The sequence below is a fragment of the Galeopterus variegatus genome, unplaced genomic scaffold, assembly GCF_000696425.1.
Source record: "Galeopterus variegatus unplaced genomic scaffold, G_variegatus-3.0.2 Scaffold1384, whole genome shotgun sequence".
Taxonomy (NCBI): domain Eukaryota; kingdom Metazoa; phylum Chordata; class Mammalia; order Dermoptera; family Cynocephalidae; genus Galeopterus; species Galeopterus variegatus.
In genome coordinates this window covers 287,458-304,766 of record NW_007727495.1, presented here as the reverse complement: position 1 = coordinate 304,766, position 17,309 = coordinate 287,458, and the positions used below count along the sequence as shown (strand labels likewise).

General features: G+C 35.9%; 1 protein-coding gene across 1 annotated transcript in view; it reads left to right on the top strand.

Annotated features, from left to right (window-relative positions):
- The window catches only part of PKP2 (plakophilin 2), an 80,153-nt gene that overhangs the window by 31,809 nt on the left and 31,035 nt on the right, over nt 1-17,309 (top strand). The window contains exon 5 of the mRNA XM_008576652.1: nt 6,297-6,504. Within this exon, the coding sequence (XP_008574874.1) occupies nt 6,297-6,504 (208 nt within the window). The remainder of the gene's footprint in view (nt 1-6,296; nt 6,505-17,309) is intronic.

Sequence of the window (17,309 nt, the reverse complement as noted above, 5' to 3'; positions counted from 1 at the left end):
GCGGGAGCGTCGCCGCGCTTCCCAAGCGGCGCACTGTAGCAGTGCGCCACCGGGCCAGCCCTAGTTTAAGTTTCATTAAGGTAGAATGAGAACTTAATGGCACTAATTATCCAAGTTAAAATCATTCTAGATTTTACAATTTTCCTAGTCTTTAACATTAATTTCACCCACAACTAATTTGTAGAGCTTTTTAAAGCTCTTCACCTTTACCTAGTCTTTCCAAAGCATTCAAATTAATTTTCATGGAGACAAGAACTCTCTCCATATTAATATTTCATTCATTTACAGAATAGGTAAGTAAATTACATAGTTACAATAACAAGTGCACCTGACATAAATACATTGGGAAACAAATGTAAGTTACTATTGGTAAACATGAAGCTCAAAATAGAAATAGGAGTGCAGAGGCCCCCAGACAGTAGTAACCTACCAGCTTTGATAGTACTATGGGAATCAAGTAGGTTTCACAGAGGGGAAAGAGAATGTGGTTAGTTAGTCTTGCAGATTAACTAAGTAGAGGTCAGACAAAAGAGTTTCTACTGATTTTTTTCACTTCCATTTCTTTAATTAATTATGAAGTTAAGTACCATTTGGTATATTTTTTTGACCTTGCATTTCTTCAGTCAATTGTCATTTTTTATTCATTGTGCATTTTTTCTAAGATGTGTCTCTCTTTCTTAATGATCTGTAGGAGGCTTTGTTTGTTTGTTTTTTTACCTGTTATGCATATTAATTCATTGTTACATATGTGGCAAATATTTTCTCCTGCTTTCTTGTTGTTGGCAGTAGTGTTTTAACTTTTCTTTTGTCATGTCTTTCATCATGCAGGATTTAAAAATACTTATGAAGTCAAATCTGTCAATATTTTTCTTTGTGGCATCTGTATTTTAGGTATTGCTTTAAAAGACCTATCCCCACATCTAGATTTTTAGTTTCAAACGTTATGTAATTATTGAGTATTTCTCACTGACCTTTTGCCTATTTATTTGTTCCATGGGAAGAATGAGTAAGGATTTTTAAACATATTTAGCTAGTAATGAGCATCCTTTATACATACAGGTGAAGAGAGTTGGGCTAAAAATTGATGCTTTTATGCTTAGTCAGATAAATGTTTAAATCTTTTTTTATTTACAGTTTTTAAAAACTGGGCATTAGTATGTGTACTTTTATTTTATTATGTGGAATTACTTGAATTTTTCTTTTGTTACCCAAGTTGAGCTAGATTTTCACTATCTTTTAAATTACTAATGTGATTACAAATATTATTCTAGTTACACATAGGATTGAAGCTGTGATTGCCTTCTTATCTCTTATTCAGAGATAAAGCTAGAACAAAGACTAGTTTTGAGAATAATGAAACATGAGAATTATATCCAGAACTAAAAATGTATATGCTTCCTGGAAAAATCTAAGAATTGTAATGTGATAACCCAAGAGCATTAACAAGATTCTGCTCATATGAAATATGGTGCAATAGGTTTTAAATTTATATATAAAAGACAATTACAATTTAGACATAAAGACTGAAATTTTAAATGACAGTTTTTAAAGCCAGTGGCAACTTTTCAGTCCTTACTTTGATTAAGACTTTTAGCACTGGACACTGTCGATCCTTTCTTTCTTTTTAAAATGCTTTCTTCTTTTGGCCCACAGTTTCCTGGTTCTTTTTCCATCCCTCTGGCTCCTCCAAGTCCATTGTGAACAATTTATCCTCTACCTGTCCCTTAAATGTCCATGTTTCTTAGATGCTCTCCTGGGACTTTTCTTATTTGACACCATCTCCTGACCTGCCTCATCCACTCCTCTGGCTTTATTTGTGATCTAAATAATGATGACTCACCATCTCCAGCTCTTATCTCTCCCCAGGGTTCCAAATCACATGCCCATCAATTTCTTGGATGTTTCCACTGAACTCAACATCTACTTATCCAAAAATGAACACATTATCTTTTACTTTTCTTCTGTACTTTCTAACTGTCCTTCTGAACTTGTTCCTTATGCTGGGTTGAAAAGTAGGGCACTGGTGGTTTGAGCATGGACTCTCTAGAGCCACTCAAGCTGGGTTTGAATCCCAGCACCCTAATTACATGGGTGCCCTTGGGCACATTATTTTACCTCTCTAAGCCTCAGCTTTCTTACCTATAAAGTGGAAACAATAGTTCCACTACAAAGAGTTGTTGTGAAAATGCATTCAGATAGTGGCACAACACCTTCTGCAAAGATAATAACTGAGCATATTATTTTCCTTGTCAGTGAATGGTAGTTCACCTAGGTAGTTTGACACCAAAACTTGAACAGAGTCCTCGAACCTTCTTTTTTCTTACTTCTCATATTCACATAGTCTTCAAGTCTTATTAATGCTACTCCTAAAAGTGTCTTGAATCTACCCACATCTTTTCCTCCCTGCTGAGTGCTGCTATCCTGGTCCCACTCATCATCATCTATTAATCCAGCTCCTCCTAATTAATCTCCCTGTTTCCATTCTTATATACTCCTAATCCAGTCTCTTCATAGCACCCAGAAAGACCTTTCCAAAACCTGCCTCTCTTGCTTGCAGGATAAAAGAGAAACCCCTTAATTGAATCTGCAAGAGCCTTCTTAAAATGGTCTTATTTCTGTGCCTGTTTCAAATCTCATCACCAAAGTAATAACTGCCATAAATATTTTGCAAAATCTTATTATAAACTAATTCAAGTTCATTATAAAAAATTTGAGAAATTAATAAACAGAGAAGAAAAAAATGTACTCATAATCCCACCATTGTTATCATTTTGGTTTTGTTCTCTAATTTTTGCAATGCATATATTTACATATCTGCAATCAAATTGAACATGCAGCTTTGTTTGTGGGGATTTTTTTGTTTTAATTTTTAAAAGCATGCATATTGCAGATATGTTGTTATTTGTAAACATAGAAAATTGCAGATAGCATTTATGACTCATACCTTCACCACTTCTCCCAAATCCCCTAATTTCATTCCTTTTATGCTTGTGTTTATGAATGGAAATGTATGCTTTATTCCATTATTTTTCAATGACACATCATAAACATTTTCTCATAACATTGACAGTATTTTGTAAACTTCAGTTTAAAGGTGGCATGTTAACGTCAATAGTAGAATCTTCCATGTGTTGAGTACCTACTGTGTGCGTTGCATGTGATTGCTAATCTTATACAACAGCCCCCATTTGACTAACGAGGGAACTGTATAACTAACAAAATGTCTATCAGTTCAAACACTGCTCTTCCTCTCCCAGGGATACTTCAGCATATGGATATGTGACCATTAATCATCAACCAGTCTTTCCCCATTGTTGGATTTATCATTTCTTATTTTTCACTATTATAAATAATGTAGTTACTGTTTTCGTATGTTAGTCTGTGTCTGCATTTCAAATGGTTTCCTAATGAAGGTTACTAGAAGTGAATATTTTAAAAGTTTTGACACTTATTGCCAATTGCTTTCCCGAGAGGTTATGCCAATTTACAGGGAGTGATTAATTCTAATGAGAGGGAAAGGAGAGAACAGGAGTGACATTTCACAGAGGAAGTGACATTTGAGCTGGATCATGTAGGATGATTAGAGCTTTGCCAGAAGAGAGGCAGAGCAGGCAGAACATTCCAGACAGGGGAAGGAAGCAAAGGCACCACCGTGTGAGAGAGCCTTTGCCTCAGTAGAGTCAGTTCGTTCCCTCTGCTTATTTGCAAACAGAAATCTTCATCATTACTTACTTTATAGGTGGCAGGGAAGAAAATCAGAATGAAGCCAGAGAGGAAGTTAAAATTCTAATATGTGATTCTGCCCTTTTATATATTTAGAAACTGTCTCAAAAGAAAGCTTTTTTGAAGTACTGAGACATTCATGTAAGTCTGTTTCTTTTTCCTCTTGCCAAAGGGAGGAAAAAATCCCCTGAGATTCGGTATAACTGGGCAACTCATCAAACCTCTCTGGTCCCAACTGCTTTCCTGAATTTTAAAGGATAAGAGCAACACATTTGACATTGGTCCCGATGTGCACAGGATTCATCATCTACCATCTTCTAGTTAAATGCAAGGAAGAGAATGTCATCACCTTTTTGCATTTATATCCGTTTCCTTGATGAAATAAATAAAAGTAACTAAAGTCTATTTTTAAACTTGGTATAAGTGCCAGACACTAGGGAGTCAAATTATACAGTAAGTAGAGCTGTAGCTGTATTTCAGTGTTTATCTGAGCATTGGTGTATCTGTAGTTCCCTCTTCCTGGGCTTTAGCAAGTGCTAAAAACCAAGAGGATAAAGGTGACAGGGTAAGGGAACCATTAGAGCCAAGGAGGCTTCCAAATGCCACTTCTCACTAATCCTATCATCACAGCTTGAAATGCAGTATGGCCAGTAAGCTATTTCACATCATATTTTCAAGAAGGCAATTTCTAAATTATAAATTAATAAAATATTTCTCAAGCTGTCAAGTACCTCAAGACAAACAGGATTTTCTTTTTGCATCTGATGTGTATGCTGCTACTGTGAAGATTTGGTCTCGCTGGCATTCATAAAGTATATAAAATATGAGTTTAGCCACCTTAACACCTAACTACAAAACAAAACGTGGATTACAGGTTGTTTTATAAAGTAAATTGTGCTTTTTTGCTTTTAAGGAAGTGTAATAATGGGAATAGATGAAATGATCAATTAGATGATCTGTTGGGCCAGATTTAATTGATAGCTAAGAAATCTTTATTATTAGCATTGTTGTGCAAATATATACAAATGGCTTTAGATATAGCCCAACAAAAGTGCTGTGGCCAGTCTCCCACCTCTCTCCTGTTCTACAAACAGAAGGGAGCCAATAAGTGGAAGTATTACTTATTACTCTTCATAACTACCAGTGAAGCATTTCTTAAGGTAATTTTTCTTAAGGTTCTTGCAAGCTATAATTAGATAATGTATATTAAACCATTAACATGATCCTGATACCTCTTAATGATAGAACTAGGAGGAAGAGCAACTGTTATTTTTGCTTTGTTATTATTATTACGGTTATTTTTATTATTTGAATATTTTACAATCCTGACTTTAATTCCTATCTTGCTAGCTTCTCCCCCACAGTCCTAACAAAAGAAGTAAGATTGCAAGGCGGTGACCTAAATACCATTTATCTATCTATGAAAGGGAGGCTAGAGCTTGATACATACAAAATATACAAATATGCCCCTGGGCCAGGTGTACAACTCTCCCCTGAGCATAAACTGCTGGCAGTTAGGGCATCCTTTATAAGTGACGAACTTCATCTGAAAGGGAAAGCTCATGCCCATTCATGAGAATTTATTTCCTCAAAATTTCTGCATTAGGATGGTGAACATGACTGAGATCTTTACCAAAAGTTCTTGCCAACTTAAAAATATCAAAGTCAGATAATGAATGGAAGTCTGTGAGAAGGGAGGCCCTCAGTCTACAACTTAACATTTCATTTCACCAACTCCTGTGTATATCTCTTAATTTCTTTAGATGTTTATTTGCCACCTAAAACAAAATCTCCTTGCTCAGACTGTTACTATTTGGCCTCTTAAACAGCCATAGATTTCAGAATCTAAACCATGTATATCTATTTTCCATTCCTAGTTTCCCTTCTGTATTAGACAGCGTGCATGCTCTTTCTTGCATATTTGGATAGCAGAAATATTTTTTTTAAATAGCACATTAAAAAGTGTAAAGTTATGTTGTTTACTTAAGTTAAAATGCTTGCATAATTTATATAAATCTTTTTAAATATTCAAAGCAATTGATTATAAAAATAGCATGCATTTAGGATTAGTTTGCATTACTACTAAGGTTGCTGTGATAAATGAATTTTTATTTCCACTGTTGATGAAAATGGTTTCTATTCATTTTATATGGACTGTAAAGTTTTAACATAGAAAAAACAAGTAATTTGGGGTACTTCCATAAAATTTTTCTTACTCCCCAGATTCCCAAGTCTCCTTATTTTTATTATGCTCGAGGCTTTTATCACTTAACTTGTTTTATCTACCTTACCAGCACTTAATATATCCATTATCACTTAACTTTCCCCTTCAGTTCTTTCATGGGTTTTTGTCTTAACTTCACAAATTTATTCTAAGCTCCTTGATAAAAGATACTGCCTTATAGCAGGGCTATATCGTGTAGCATGAGTCTTAAGTTGTGCCACAGATAATTCTTGACTGAGAAGGGTTATAATCAACATCAGTGAACTTCATCTGTTCCTATTACATTGAATATCTTAATGCCACATCAAAATTTATAAGTACTGGAAATATGCATCTACTTCTTCCCCAGGTTAATCAGCTTCGTGGCATCCCCAAGCTTCTGCAGCTCCTCAAAGTTCAGAATGAAGATGTTCAGCGAGCCGTGTGTGGGGCCTTGAGAAATTTGGTATTTGAGGACAATGACAACAAGTTGGAGGTAGCAGAACCAAATGGAGTACCTCGGTTGCTCCAGGTGCTGAAGCAAACCAGAGACTTGGAGACTAAAAAGCAAATAACAGGTAGTGCCTACAGAACATTAAAGAGCATGACACAGTGCACCCTAGCCAGATGTGTTATGTCATCTGTTTTTCTTATGTTTCCTGGAACAAATGATTGATGGGCTCATTGTTAGCTATGAGATGGCTTTAAAGGAACATTGTTACCTCCTGGCTGAGGCCGCAGATTTGAGCCATGTTTGAATTCCTTGTTTCTGAAGGAGAAAATATTCTGAGGCTTTTGCTTAGTATTTTTTTATTAGAAACTATGCACCTTTGATTAAATGTCTTTAAAACAACTTCTTGACAAGACTCAGTGCATGAAAAAATTCTGCATAAATTCACTAATAGCCCACTTTGTAGTTTGAGAATGTGTGGGGTTTCAATGTTATTTCAGGTGTCCAAAATATTCTGAGCAAACCTGGCAAGTACCACACCCAATTATTTCTATTATTTACTCAGCGATCAGCTTGCTGGATCTATACAAAGAAAGTAGAATGGACTAATAGTTTCGTAATGTGGAGGATCTATTTAATCAAATTAGTCAAAATATCAGAAACTATTTTTCCCAATCTTTCCATCACATGGACTCCTGTCAATACCACCTCCCTAGCTCACCTGCCCCTCAATCCCAAAAAGAAAAAGAAAAGAAAGGCTGGATATGTATTTTAGCTCTCTACTTCATATTTCCGTTTAAATACTTGATTTGAACAAATACATATCTTCTTCTGCCCAGTGAATCGGAAAGATGAAATTGTCAGATAGAATTAAAGCAACGGTTTTAGGAGTATGTCCTTGAAGCATGAAGAAAGGGGTTAGTTTCATTTAAATGATTCATGCCTATGGTAGAGGAGAAATGGTCTGCTAATGTTCCAGCAGAAACCACCCACCCTGCCATCACCATTAGCTCTCTGCTCAGGCTCCCTGCACACTACAAAGAGAGCAGGAAGCATTACTGAGTACAGTCATCAATAGTATTACCTTGGGGAAGCTTTTTATTAAGTATCTTCAATGTCCCAAGTGATATACATATATTTTTAAATGTAATTATCACAAAAACCCTAAGTTTCTAGGTATTATTGGATTTTAAATTTCAGTTTTACAGATGAGGAAGCCAAGGCTCAAAGAAGATAACACTTTTCAACATATATAAAAGTTTTTTAAAAATAGTGATAATAGCTTTCAGTGTTCTGGTAAATACTTCCTTTAAAAGGAGGTACTCCATAAATATTGTTTTAAATTGAACTGAATATATTTTGCACTTCTGCCTTCCTCACTTTGTTATACAACAGTTTTAATTTTTTTCTATAAAAAAAGTCATTATATCACCTTTATTTGTTTATGTCTTAAAATATCACATTGTTTTCTATTTTTGACACATTTTAATTTTCTAAAACTGTATGAACGATTTTGCACTTCTGCCTTCCTCACTTTGTTATACAACAGTTTTAATTTTTTTCTATAAAAAAGTCATTATATCACCTTTATTTGTTTATGTCTTAAAATATCACATTGTTTTCTATTTTTGACACATTTTAATTTTCTAAAACTGTATGAACAGTTGTACCATGCTATCCTACTGGAATGTTGTCATGTCCCTTGAGAGATTTCCTTTCATTTCCAAAACTTACATTAAAATACCTGCAGAAATTAAGAGCGATCTCATCCATTCAGCCAACATTTACAGAACAGCTTTCAGGTGTCAAGTACTAAGAATCACAGCCTAGGGAGGTTATGGATTTTATTTTTCCAACCACTAAACCATGAAAGATTATGTGATGGTTGGCCCAAAAAGTAAAAGAACAAAGCTCACATTTGGAACCTAACATTTTCTTCATGAAAATGTAGTAATGAACCATAGGAGAGAATCAAACATTCTCCCGTTTTAGTCAGAAAAGACTTCATGAAGGAGGTGTGTTTCACTGTGGATCCTAAAAGAGGGATGGGCTTTGAATTGGTATTCTGAAGGAGAATGAAAGTAATTCCTGGCAAAGTGAACATCACTAGCAAAGCAAAGAGGCAGAAAGAAGCTGCTGGTGATTTAGAGGAATCTTGGAAAAGAGCCTGGAGTTAGGGTACATGGTAGTTAGCAACATCAGGAGAGTGTGGGGGGGAGGGTGTGTGTGAAAGAAATCCATTGAACCATACATCCTCTTGCCCAGGCAAAAGGAAACTAAAGTCAGAGAATATTCTGTGATATCAGTGCCATAGAAACCATCCAGGCATCATTAGGTAATCCATAGAGCTGATAAATGAAGTTGATTGTGCATTACCCAGGATTTCCAGTGCCAGCCAAACATCCCTACTGGATGTTAATTGAACTGAACTGATATTTGAACATTTAATACAAATCCTTCTAAATTATTCCCTTTAGCTCTACTAATAGAAGAGCTAAATTAGTGCTTTTGGGACTCAGAAATAAATTGCTGATCTAACATAGATCAGTTTATATCTTTGTTTAGAAACACAAAGCAAGTAACCCTATATGGGAATCTTTTCTTATTGCTCTGTGTCTTAGACTTTTTATTGAGCCACTGTTATGTGTTAGTCAAAGCTGGGGCTTTCTATTTTTCATCTCTGTTCCTCCTGACAGCTCCATAAGGGGTGGGAGCATAACTGATGATTTACATATGATCAAGGTGAGGCTTGAAAGGTTAAGCAAATTGCCCAAGGCTACACAACTAGTAAAGAACAAAGCCCAGGTTTGAACCCAGTTTTATCTGAGTGTTTTGCTATATTATCCTACCTACTCCTTTTGGGGCACATGACAAGTCATTTTTATACTTCCTTGGGAAGGGGCTTGTCTTTGAGACTCGGATCAGAGTGCTCTGCCTTGCTCTTCTTTGACCCTTCCTGTCTCTCCTCTTGCCTCTGTCTTGGTGCAGCCATCGTCGTCTCTCTGTTCTGCTCTTGCACATTGCCGGTCTATTATCCACTCTGCTTCTAGTGATTTCTTTCTAAAAAGAAAATACTGTTCCATGTCTATTTTCTGTCTTGATATCTTGTCTCTGCTATTGTCTTGGATTTTTTTTTTTTTCCGGCACCTGACAGTATGGGGGATCCAAACCCTTGACTTTGATGTTATAACACGAGGCTGTTACCAAACTGAGCTAACAACAGAGCTAACTGGCCAGCCCTCTTAAGCATTTCAATGCCATCCTTCCATACTTGACCCTCAGTCGTCCCTCCCCCTTCAGCAGAGTTTTGAAGAAAGGGGCTTCTCTGAACTACCTTTGCATCTTTTAATATTAGGCTGTCACATATGTCACGCCTGTATATTTATTTATTTATTTGTTTATTTAATTTATTTTTTTTTCCCCTGAAACCTTAAAACACCTTGAAGAAAATGTGAGTGAAACACTCTATGATGTAGGACTGGGCAAAGACTTTAGGGGTAACACCCTAGAAGCACAGACAACAAAAGATAAAATAAACAAATGGGATAATATCAAACTAAAAGTTCCTGTACAGCAAAGGAAACAATCGACAGAATGAAAAGACAGTCTACAGAATGGGAGAAAATATTTGCAAACTATGCATCCAACAAGGGATTAATATCCACTATATACAGAATTTAAACAACTTTACAGTAATTAATAATAATAATAATAATAACAATAATAATAATAATAATAATCTGATTTAAATAATGAGCAAAGGAGCTGAATAAACATTTCTGAAGTAAGGGCATACACGTGGCCAACAGGTATATGAAATAAAGTTCAACATCACTAATCATCAGGGAAATGCAAATCAAAACCACTGTGAGATACCATCTTACCCCACTTAGACTGGCTATTATCAGAAAGACAGAGAATAACAAATGCTTACCATGATGCAGAGAAAGGAGAACCCTTCTGCACTCTTCATGGGACTATCAGTTCATACAGCCCTTATGGAGAACAATATAGAGGTTCCTTAAACAACTACAGATATTTTGTGTGTGTTTGTGGGTGAATTAATTTGTTTATTTTTTAGCTCCCACCCATGAGTGAGAACATGTGGTATTTCTTTTTCTCTGCCTGACTCGTTTCACTCAATATTATTCTCTCAAGGTCCATCCATGTTGTTGCAAATGGCAGTATTTCATTCGTTTTTATAGCTGAGTAGTATTCCATTGTGTAGATATACCACATTTTCCGTATCCACTCATCCGATGATGGACATTTGGGCTGTTTCCAATGCTTGGCTATTGTGAAGAGTGCTGCAATGAACATTGGGAAACAAGTATACCTTCGACTTGATGATTTCCATTCCTTTGGATATATTCCCAGCAGTGGGATAGCTGGGTCGTATGGTAGATCTATCTTCAGCTGTTTGAGGAACCTCCAAACCATTTTCCATAGGGGTTGCACCATTATGCATTCCCACCAACAATGTAAGAGAGTTCCTTTTTCTCCGCAACCACGCCAGCATTTATCGTTCAGCGTCTTTTGGATTTTAGCCATCCTAACTGGGGTGAGATGGTATCTCAGTGTGGTTTTGATTTGCATTTCCCGGATGCTGAGTGATGTTGAGCATTTTTTCATATGACTGTTGGCCATTTGCATATCTTCTTTAGAGAAATGCTTACTTAGCTCTTTTGCCCATTTTTTAATTGGGTTGCTTGTTTTTTCCTTGTAAAGTTGTTTGAGTTCCTTATATATTCTGGATATTAGTCCTTTGTCAGATATGTATTTTGCAAATATTTTCTCCCACTCTGTTGGCTGTCTTTTAGCTCTGTTAATTGTTTCTTTTGCTGTGCAGAAACTTTTCAGTTTGATATAGTCCCATTTGTTTATTTTTCCTTTGGTTGCCCATGCTTTTGGGGTCATATTCATGAAGTCTGTGCCCAGCCCTATTTGCTGAAGGGTTTCTCCTATATTTTCTTTAATAAGTTTTATTGTTTCAGGGTGTATATTTAAATCCTTAATCCATTTTGAGTTGATTTTAGTAAATGGTGAGAGATGTGGGTCTAGTTTCAATCTCCTGCAAATGGATAACCAGTTATCCCAGCACCCTTTGCTGAAGAGGGAGTCCCGACCCCAGTGAATAGACTTAATGCCTTTGTCGAAGATCAAATGGCAGTAAGTGCGTGGGTTGATTTCAGGGTGCTCTATTCTATTCCATTGATCAGAGTCTCTGTTATTATACCAATACCATGCTGTTTTGGTTATTATAGCTTTGTAGTATAGTTTAAAGTCAGGGTCTTCTTCGTATAACTTCGTATAATGTATGCTATACGAAGTTATTACGTGTGGGGTGATTTCTGGATTCTCTATTCTATTCCATTGATCAGTGTGTCTGTTCTTATGCCAGTACCATACTGTTTTGGTTATTACGGCTTTGTAGTATAGCTTAAAGTCAGGTAGTGTTATACCTCCATCTTTATTTTTTTTGCTCAGCGTTGCTTTGGCTATGTGTGGTCTTTTGTTATTCCGGATAAATAACTGTATAGTTCTTTCCATTTCTGTGAGAAATGTCATAGGAATTTTGATGGGGATTGCATTAAATTTGTATATCACTTTGGGTAGTATAGTCATTTTCACTATATTGATTCTTCCAATCCAGGAGCATGGGATGTCTTTCCATCTTCTTGTATCCTCTCTAATTTCTCTCAGGAGTGGTTTATAGTTCTCGTTATAGAGATTTTTCACATCCTTAGTTAGTTCAATTCCTAAGTATTTTATTTTTTTGGTGGCTATTGTAAATGGGCAGGCTTTCTTATTTCTCTTTCTGCTTGTTCACTATTGGTGAAAAGAAATGCTACTGATTTTTGTGTGTTGATTTTGTATCCTGCTACTGTGCTGAACTCTTTTATCACCTCTAAGAGTTTTTTAATAGATGATTTGGGCTGTTCGATATATAGGATCATGTCATCTGCAAACAGGGACAGTTTGACTTCCTCCTTTCCAATCTGAACTCTAAGAGTTTTTTTGTAGAGGCTTTAGGCTGTTTGATATATAGGATCATGTCATCTGCAAAGAGGGACAGTTTGACTTCATCTTTTCCAATCTGGATGCCTTTTATTTCCTTCTCTTCTCTGATTGCTCTGGCTAGTACTTCCAACACTATGTTGAATAGGAGTGGTGAGAGTGGGCATCCTTGTCTGGTTCCTGTTCTTAAAGGAAAAGCTTTCAGCTTTTCCCCATTCAGGATGATATTGGCAGTGGGTTTATCATATACGGCTTTAATAATATTGAGATACTTTCCGTCTATACCTAACTTATAGAGGGTCTTTGTCGTGAATGAGTGTTGAATTTTATCAAATGCTTTTTCAGCATCTATAGAGATGATCATATGGTCCTTGTGTTTGATTTTATTAATATGGTGTATCACATTTATTGATTTCCGTATGTTGAACCAACCTTGCATCCCTGGAATGAATCCCAATTGATCGTGGTGAATAATTTTACGTATGTGTTGCTGTGTTCTGTTTGCTAGTATTTTAGTGAGGATTTTTGCATCTATATTCATCAAGGATATCGGCCTGTAGTTTTCTTTTTTGGTTATCAGGATGATGTTTGCTTCATAGTATGAGTTTGGGAGATTTGCGTCTGTTTCAATCTTTTGGAATAGTTTGTAAAGAATTGGTGTCAATTCCTCTTTGAATGTTTGGTAAAATTCTGCTGTGAATCCATCTGGTCTTGGGCTTTTCTTTGTCAGACCAATAACAATAAAGGAGATTGAAGCTGTTATCAGAAAACTCCCAACATGCCTGTATATTTAATTGCAGTACCAACTGCAGTGCTCGTGTAAGCTGTGGATATCTAACCAAATGTTAAAAAGAGCCTTGTGGCCTGGGAATATCTATATTAACATAATTTTAAAAAGGGGAAAAGAGGAATGGGTAAAGGGTCACTAAAATCAGCTACAGTGTACATTGAGAAGTTAAAATAAAAATAAATAAATAAATTAAATAAAACAACCAGGTGTTTTTTAGGATAATACCCTTACTTTTCTGGCCAAATTATAAAAATGAACCATCTGTATGAATAAGAAGTTCAGCATGAGAATTTTGTTCACTGGGAAAGAATGTAAACTCACGGACCTTTCTGGCATTTTCAGTATCAATCTAGGAGGGAAACTCTTCCCTCTTCCAATGAAGGGACTTCAGGAACAAAGACTTTCCCCTATGAGACTGTTCCCTTTCTCCCTTACCAAGTGAGTGTGGTAATGTTACTGTAATTGAAATGAGAACAGCACATCCCAGTCTCAGAAGTTCATCTTCAAGGTCACTGAGTAGTGAACATTTGCTGGAGTTAGTGGGGATATGCCTTGGATTAAAACAGGTCATGATAAGAACGAAGCAGGGGTTTTTGTCTCTCTTATGCATATTGCATAAGGAAGAGTGGGGATGATTGTCAGTGAAATTTGTTGAAAATGCATATTGATCTTTGCATATTTTATGGAAATATTTCATTGGATTGCTGTATTTTAATAAAATATTTAAAATGTTTTACTATAAAATACTCTTTATGCACCTTCTTTAAGTAATTGTACATTATTTTATTCTGCATTCATAATGTACAACAACATGCCCTGGGTTTATATATATTACTTAGAATAAATGGCCTTTGCAATAATCTGATATTCCAGATAAGATTTATAAAATTTAGGTGAAAGGAGATCCATGCAAGGGGAATTATAAGAAAGAAAAAAAAATTCCTCTTGCTTTGTGACCACTTTGAAAAACAAGGTTGAATAGAAGCAATTCTCTCTCTTGTTGTTCTTGTAATCTCCTCCTCCTCCTCCTGCCTTTTCACTGAAGATAGGGATACATTTCAGCATAAAAATTTGCAAGTTTTGCTACCTAAGTGTTAATGTCAATTTAAGTAAATAACTATATGTCCTGTACTAGAGGGCAGAATTGTTCTACATGGGTTTTAATATCTATAAGATCTCTTTACTAGTTAGCTGTTTTTTGCAAACATCACAGTTGGCAATAAATTTCTGAATAACAGAGTTACCATAATCTGTTTTATAATTGCTAATTATTCAAATTATATTCCTTAATAGAATCCACTTCCCTTTCTTTTTGGCTAGAAGCAGAGGCTTGTGGTAGAAAACTACAGGCAGACTAACTGCAACAAAGAACTATAATAATGGAAATTTAGGCACTATGAATAAATTAACTAGGTGTTAAAGGTGAGACAAATGAAAACATGAACCCTATATATTATATTACGGAATCAAATCTCATCATTAAAGGGGACATCAATTCAGAATCTTCTCATCCCTTGGTTTCCTAATGCCAGAAATTGGAATCATTTTTTAAAATATAAATTCCTGGAATCCATCCTGAGACTCTGGCTCAGTAAATTTGGGCTGTGGCCCAAGACTATGTGATTCTGATTTGTCACTGGATTCATTTGGAAACTGCTCATCTAGTCTAACATTCTAATTTCAGGATAAAACCCCTTGCCAACATTTTGACAAGAGATGAGCTAATTTATATCTGCTCCGGTAATAGAGCTGGATCTTACAAATAGGTCTTTCTGTTTTCTTCAAAGCTTTCTTAGAAGTTTATACTCTCAGTGAGCCAAAATCTCCTTTCCTAGAATTTCCATTCATTGATTCTGGTTTTGCCTTCTATAGTCACAGAAAATGATATCTAGCCGTTTAAATTTACATTATTTTACTTACTAAAAAATATGCATTTCTATGTATATTAGCCCCTAATAGATTTTGGTTTTGTGTTAAGTACTTTCCCAACTTTTCTGCTGGTGTTTTATTTTTTAATGATTTATAAGAACTCTGTATCTTATTAAAGTATTAACCCTATTTCTCATGTTGTTGTACATATTTTCCCAATTTGCAGTTGGTTATTTACTGATGTTGTATGAGTACGTATGAGAGGGTGTGTGTGTAAGTACATATAATCCTGAATCTCTGTTGAACATTTTAGCTCTTTCCCAGCTTCATGTCATCCAGAAATTTGACAGGCATGACATTTCTGTACAATATCTTACATTAAAAACTTGAAAATTATACTAAAACTTCCCAACCAATATACTTCTGTAAAACTAATATGGCATGCAAACTGTAAAGGAAATCGACTATTGAAGGAAAATTCCACTCCCTTTGTTCAAATTAATCCTCTCTGGGTTTTATTTTAAGGTATACTTTTCCTTTGAGGCTCTGTGTGGTCCTTTTTAAAAAGAGGAAATGTCATATGCTTCACATTTTTAAGCCTCTGGCAGGCATAGACTGTTAATTTCTTTGCTTATTTAGAATTCAGGAAGCTTTTTTTTTCTTTTCTCTTTTCTTTCTAACTTTCTTTTGTAGCTTAGTAACCAGAACTCAACCTCAGACCTGCCTTTAAATGGTTTTCAACCACCTTCTGAGTTTTATTCTGTCTGTCCCCCTTCCAGGGCCTCTTAAGATGAAGTGGGAGGAATGAAGTCATTGTGTTGGAAAACCTGTGGCTAAGGGACACTGCTCATGGCTAACCCTAAATGCTAGTTTGATCAGGAGAAGACCTCCCATAAGCCAGAAATCTAGTCCTCATGAGACACTGCACCCAGTGTCACTGTATCTAAAGGAAGCTAGTGTAGGCTACAGTGGAAATGTGGTTACTCTTTCAAAAATTAGTTACTTGTACAAAGCCAACACAAACTATTGAAGCCCAAACGACTGCATTAGGCTTCAAGTGTTCTAATTGATTGGGCCAAATACAAGTACAGTCAAATAATTACCAAGCTTTAGCCATACAGACTATTATTTCAGCCATTAAAATCAGGGGAGATGATATCACCACATAATTCAGCCAAGACTGCCATGTTTGCTTTTTCATAAAGTAGATTGCCCTGTAGACCTATGCTTCCTCTTTCCTTCGTTGCAGACAACGCAGTGAATTTAACAAGTGGGAATTATTGCCTGGGCAGTAAGGGGGATAGCATAGAAAGGGAAGAGTCATTCCTTCTCTTTCTGTTCCCTCTCTCTTTCCCCTTTCCTCATAGTAAATTAGGGTAACCTGTTGAGGTATGAAAGATGGCAAGGCACTTTACACCTGCTGGGAGTCACTGGAAGAGCAAGCAATATAGTTCTTTCACTCAATGGGAAGTATTTCAGCACCAAGTTTGTAAGAACAATCCTAAAAATATATGCCACTTTCTATTCTCTCTCAGTACCAAGCTTCAATCTCTATCCTACAAATACCCTGGAAAGTACAGTATATCTTAATTTCTTCCTGATTGGCTTATATGGTCTTTTCCTTTAATGTGGGGGATTTAAGAGACAAGTACAATTAAATGAGTAAATGTGATTCTAGTCTTATACCAATAGTTAGATCATACAAGTTGGCAGATAGATATCTTCTCTCTCCTTCACTGCCAAACTGTAAAATAAGAAATACATGAGGTACCCAGCATAAATTCCTGGAGGACATAACTCTATCATTGGGTAGGAGTCAATAAACATTAATTGGTGATGTTGATCAGCCTCCTGTTGACAGGCATAGCGAAAGGCTTTCTGCAGGACCTTCCAGCTATTATTGGGAGGCAAAATGTCAGGTGAAAGTTATAGGTAGTGCGGAGAAGGAGGCAGGGAGATATTCTTCCCATGTATGGGGGAAAAATGTAATGCTTTCAAAATGTTGAAGTCTTAGTTACAACTGGACCATTTCAAGCCTCCCTGTTGATGAGCCCAGAGTTTATTATCCCATTGAGGTCAACTTTGTGGTAGGGTCTTTTAAGATAAACCACTATAAATGTTTAAGTATTTCTGGCTTTCATTCACATTCCTGGTTAATTTAAACCTGCATAGTTTTACATCATAAGCATGCTCTCTCTCTCTCTCTCTCTCTAATATTTCTGGCTTTCATTCACATTCCTGGTTAATTTAAACCT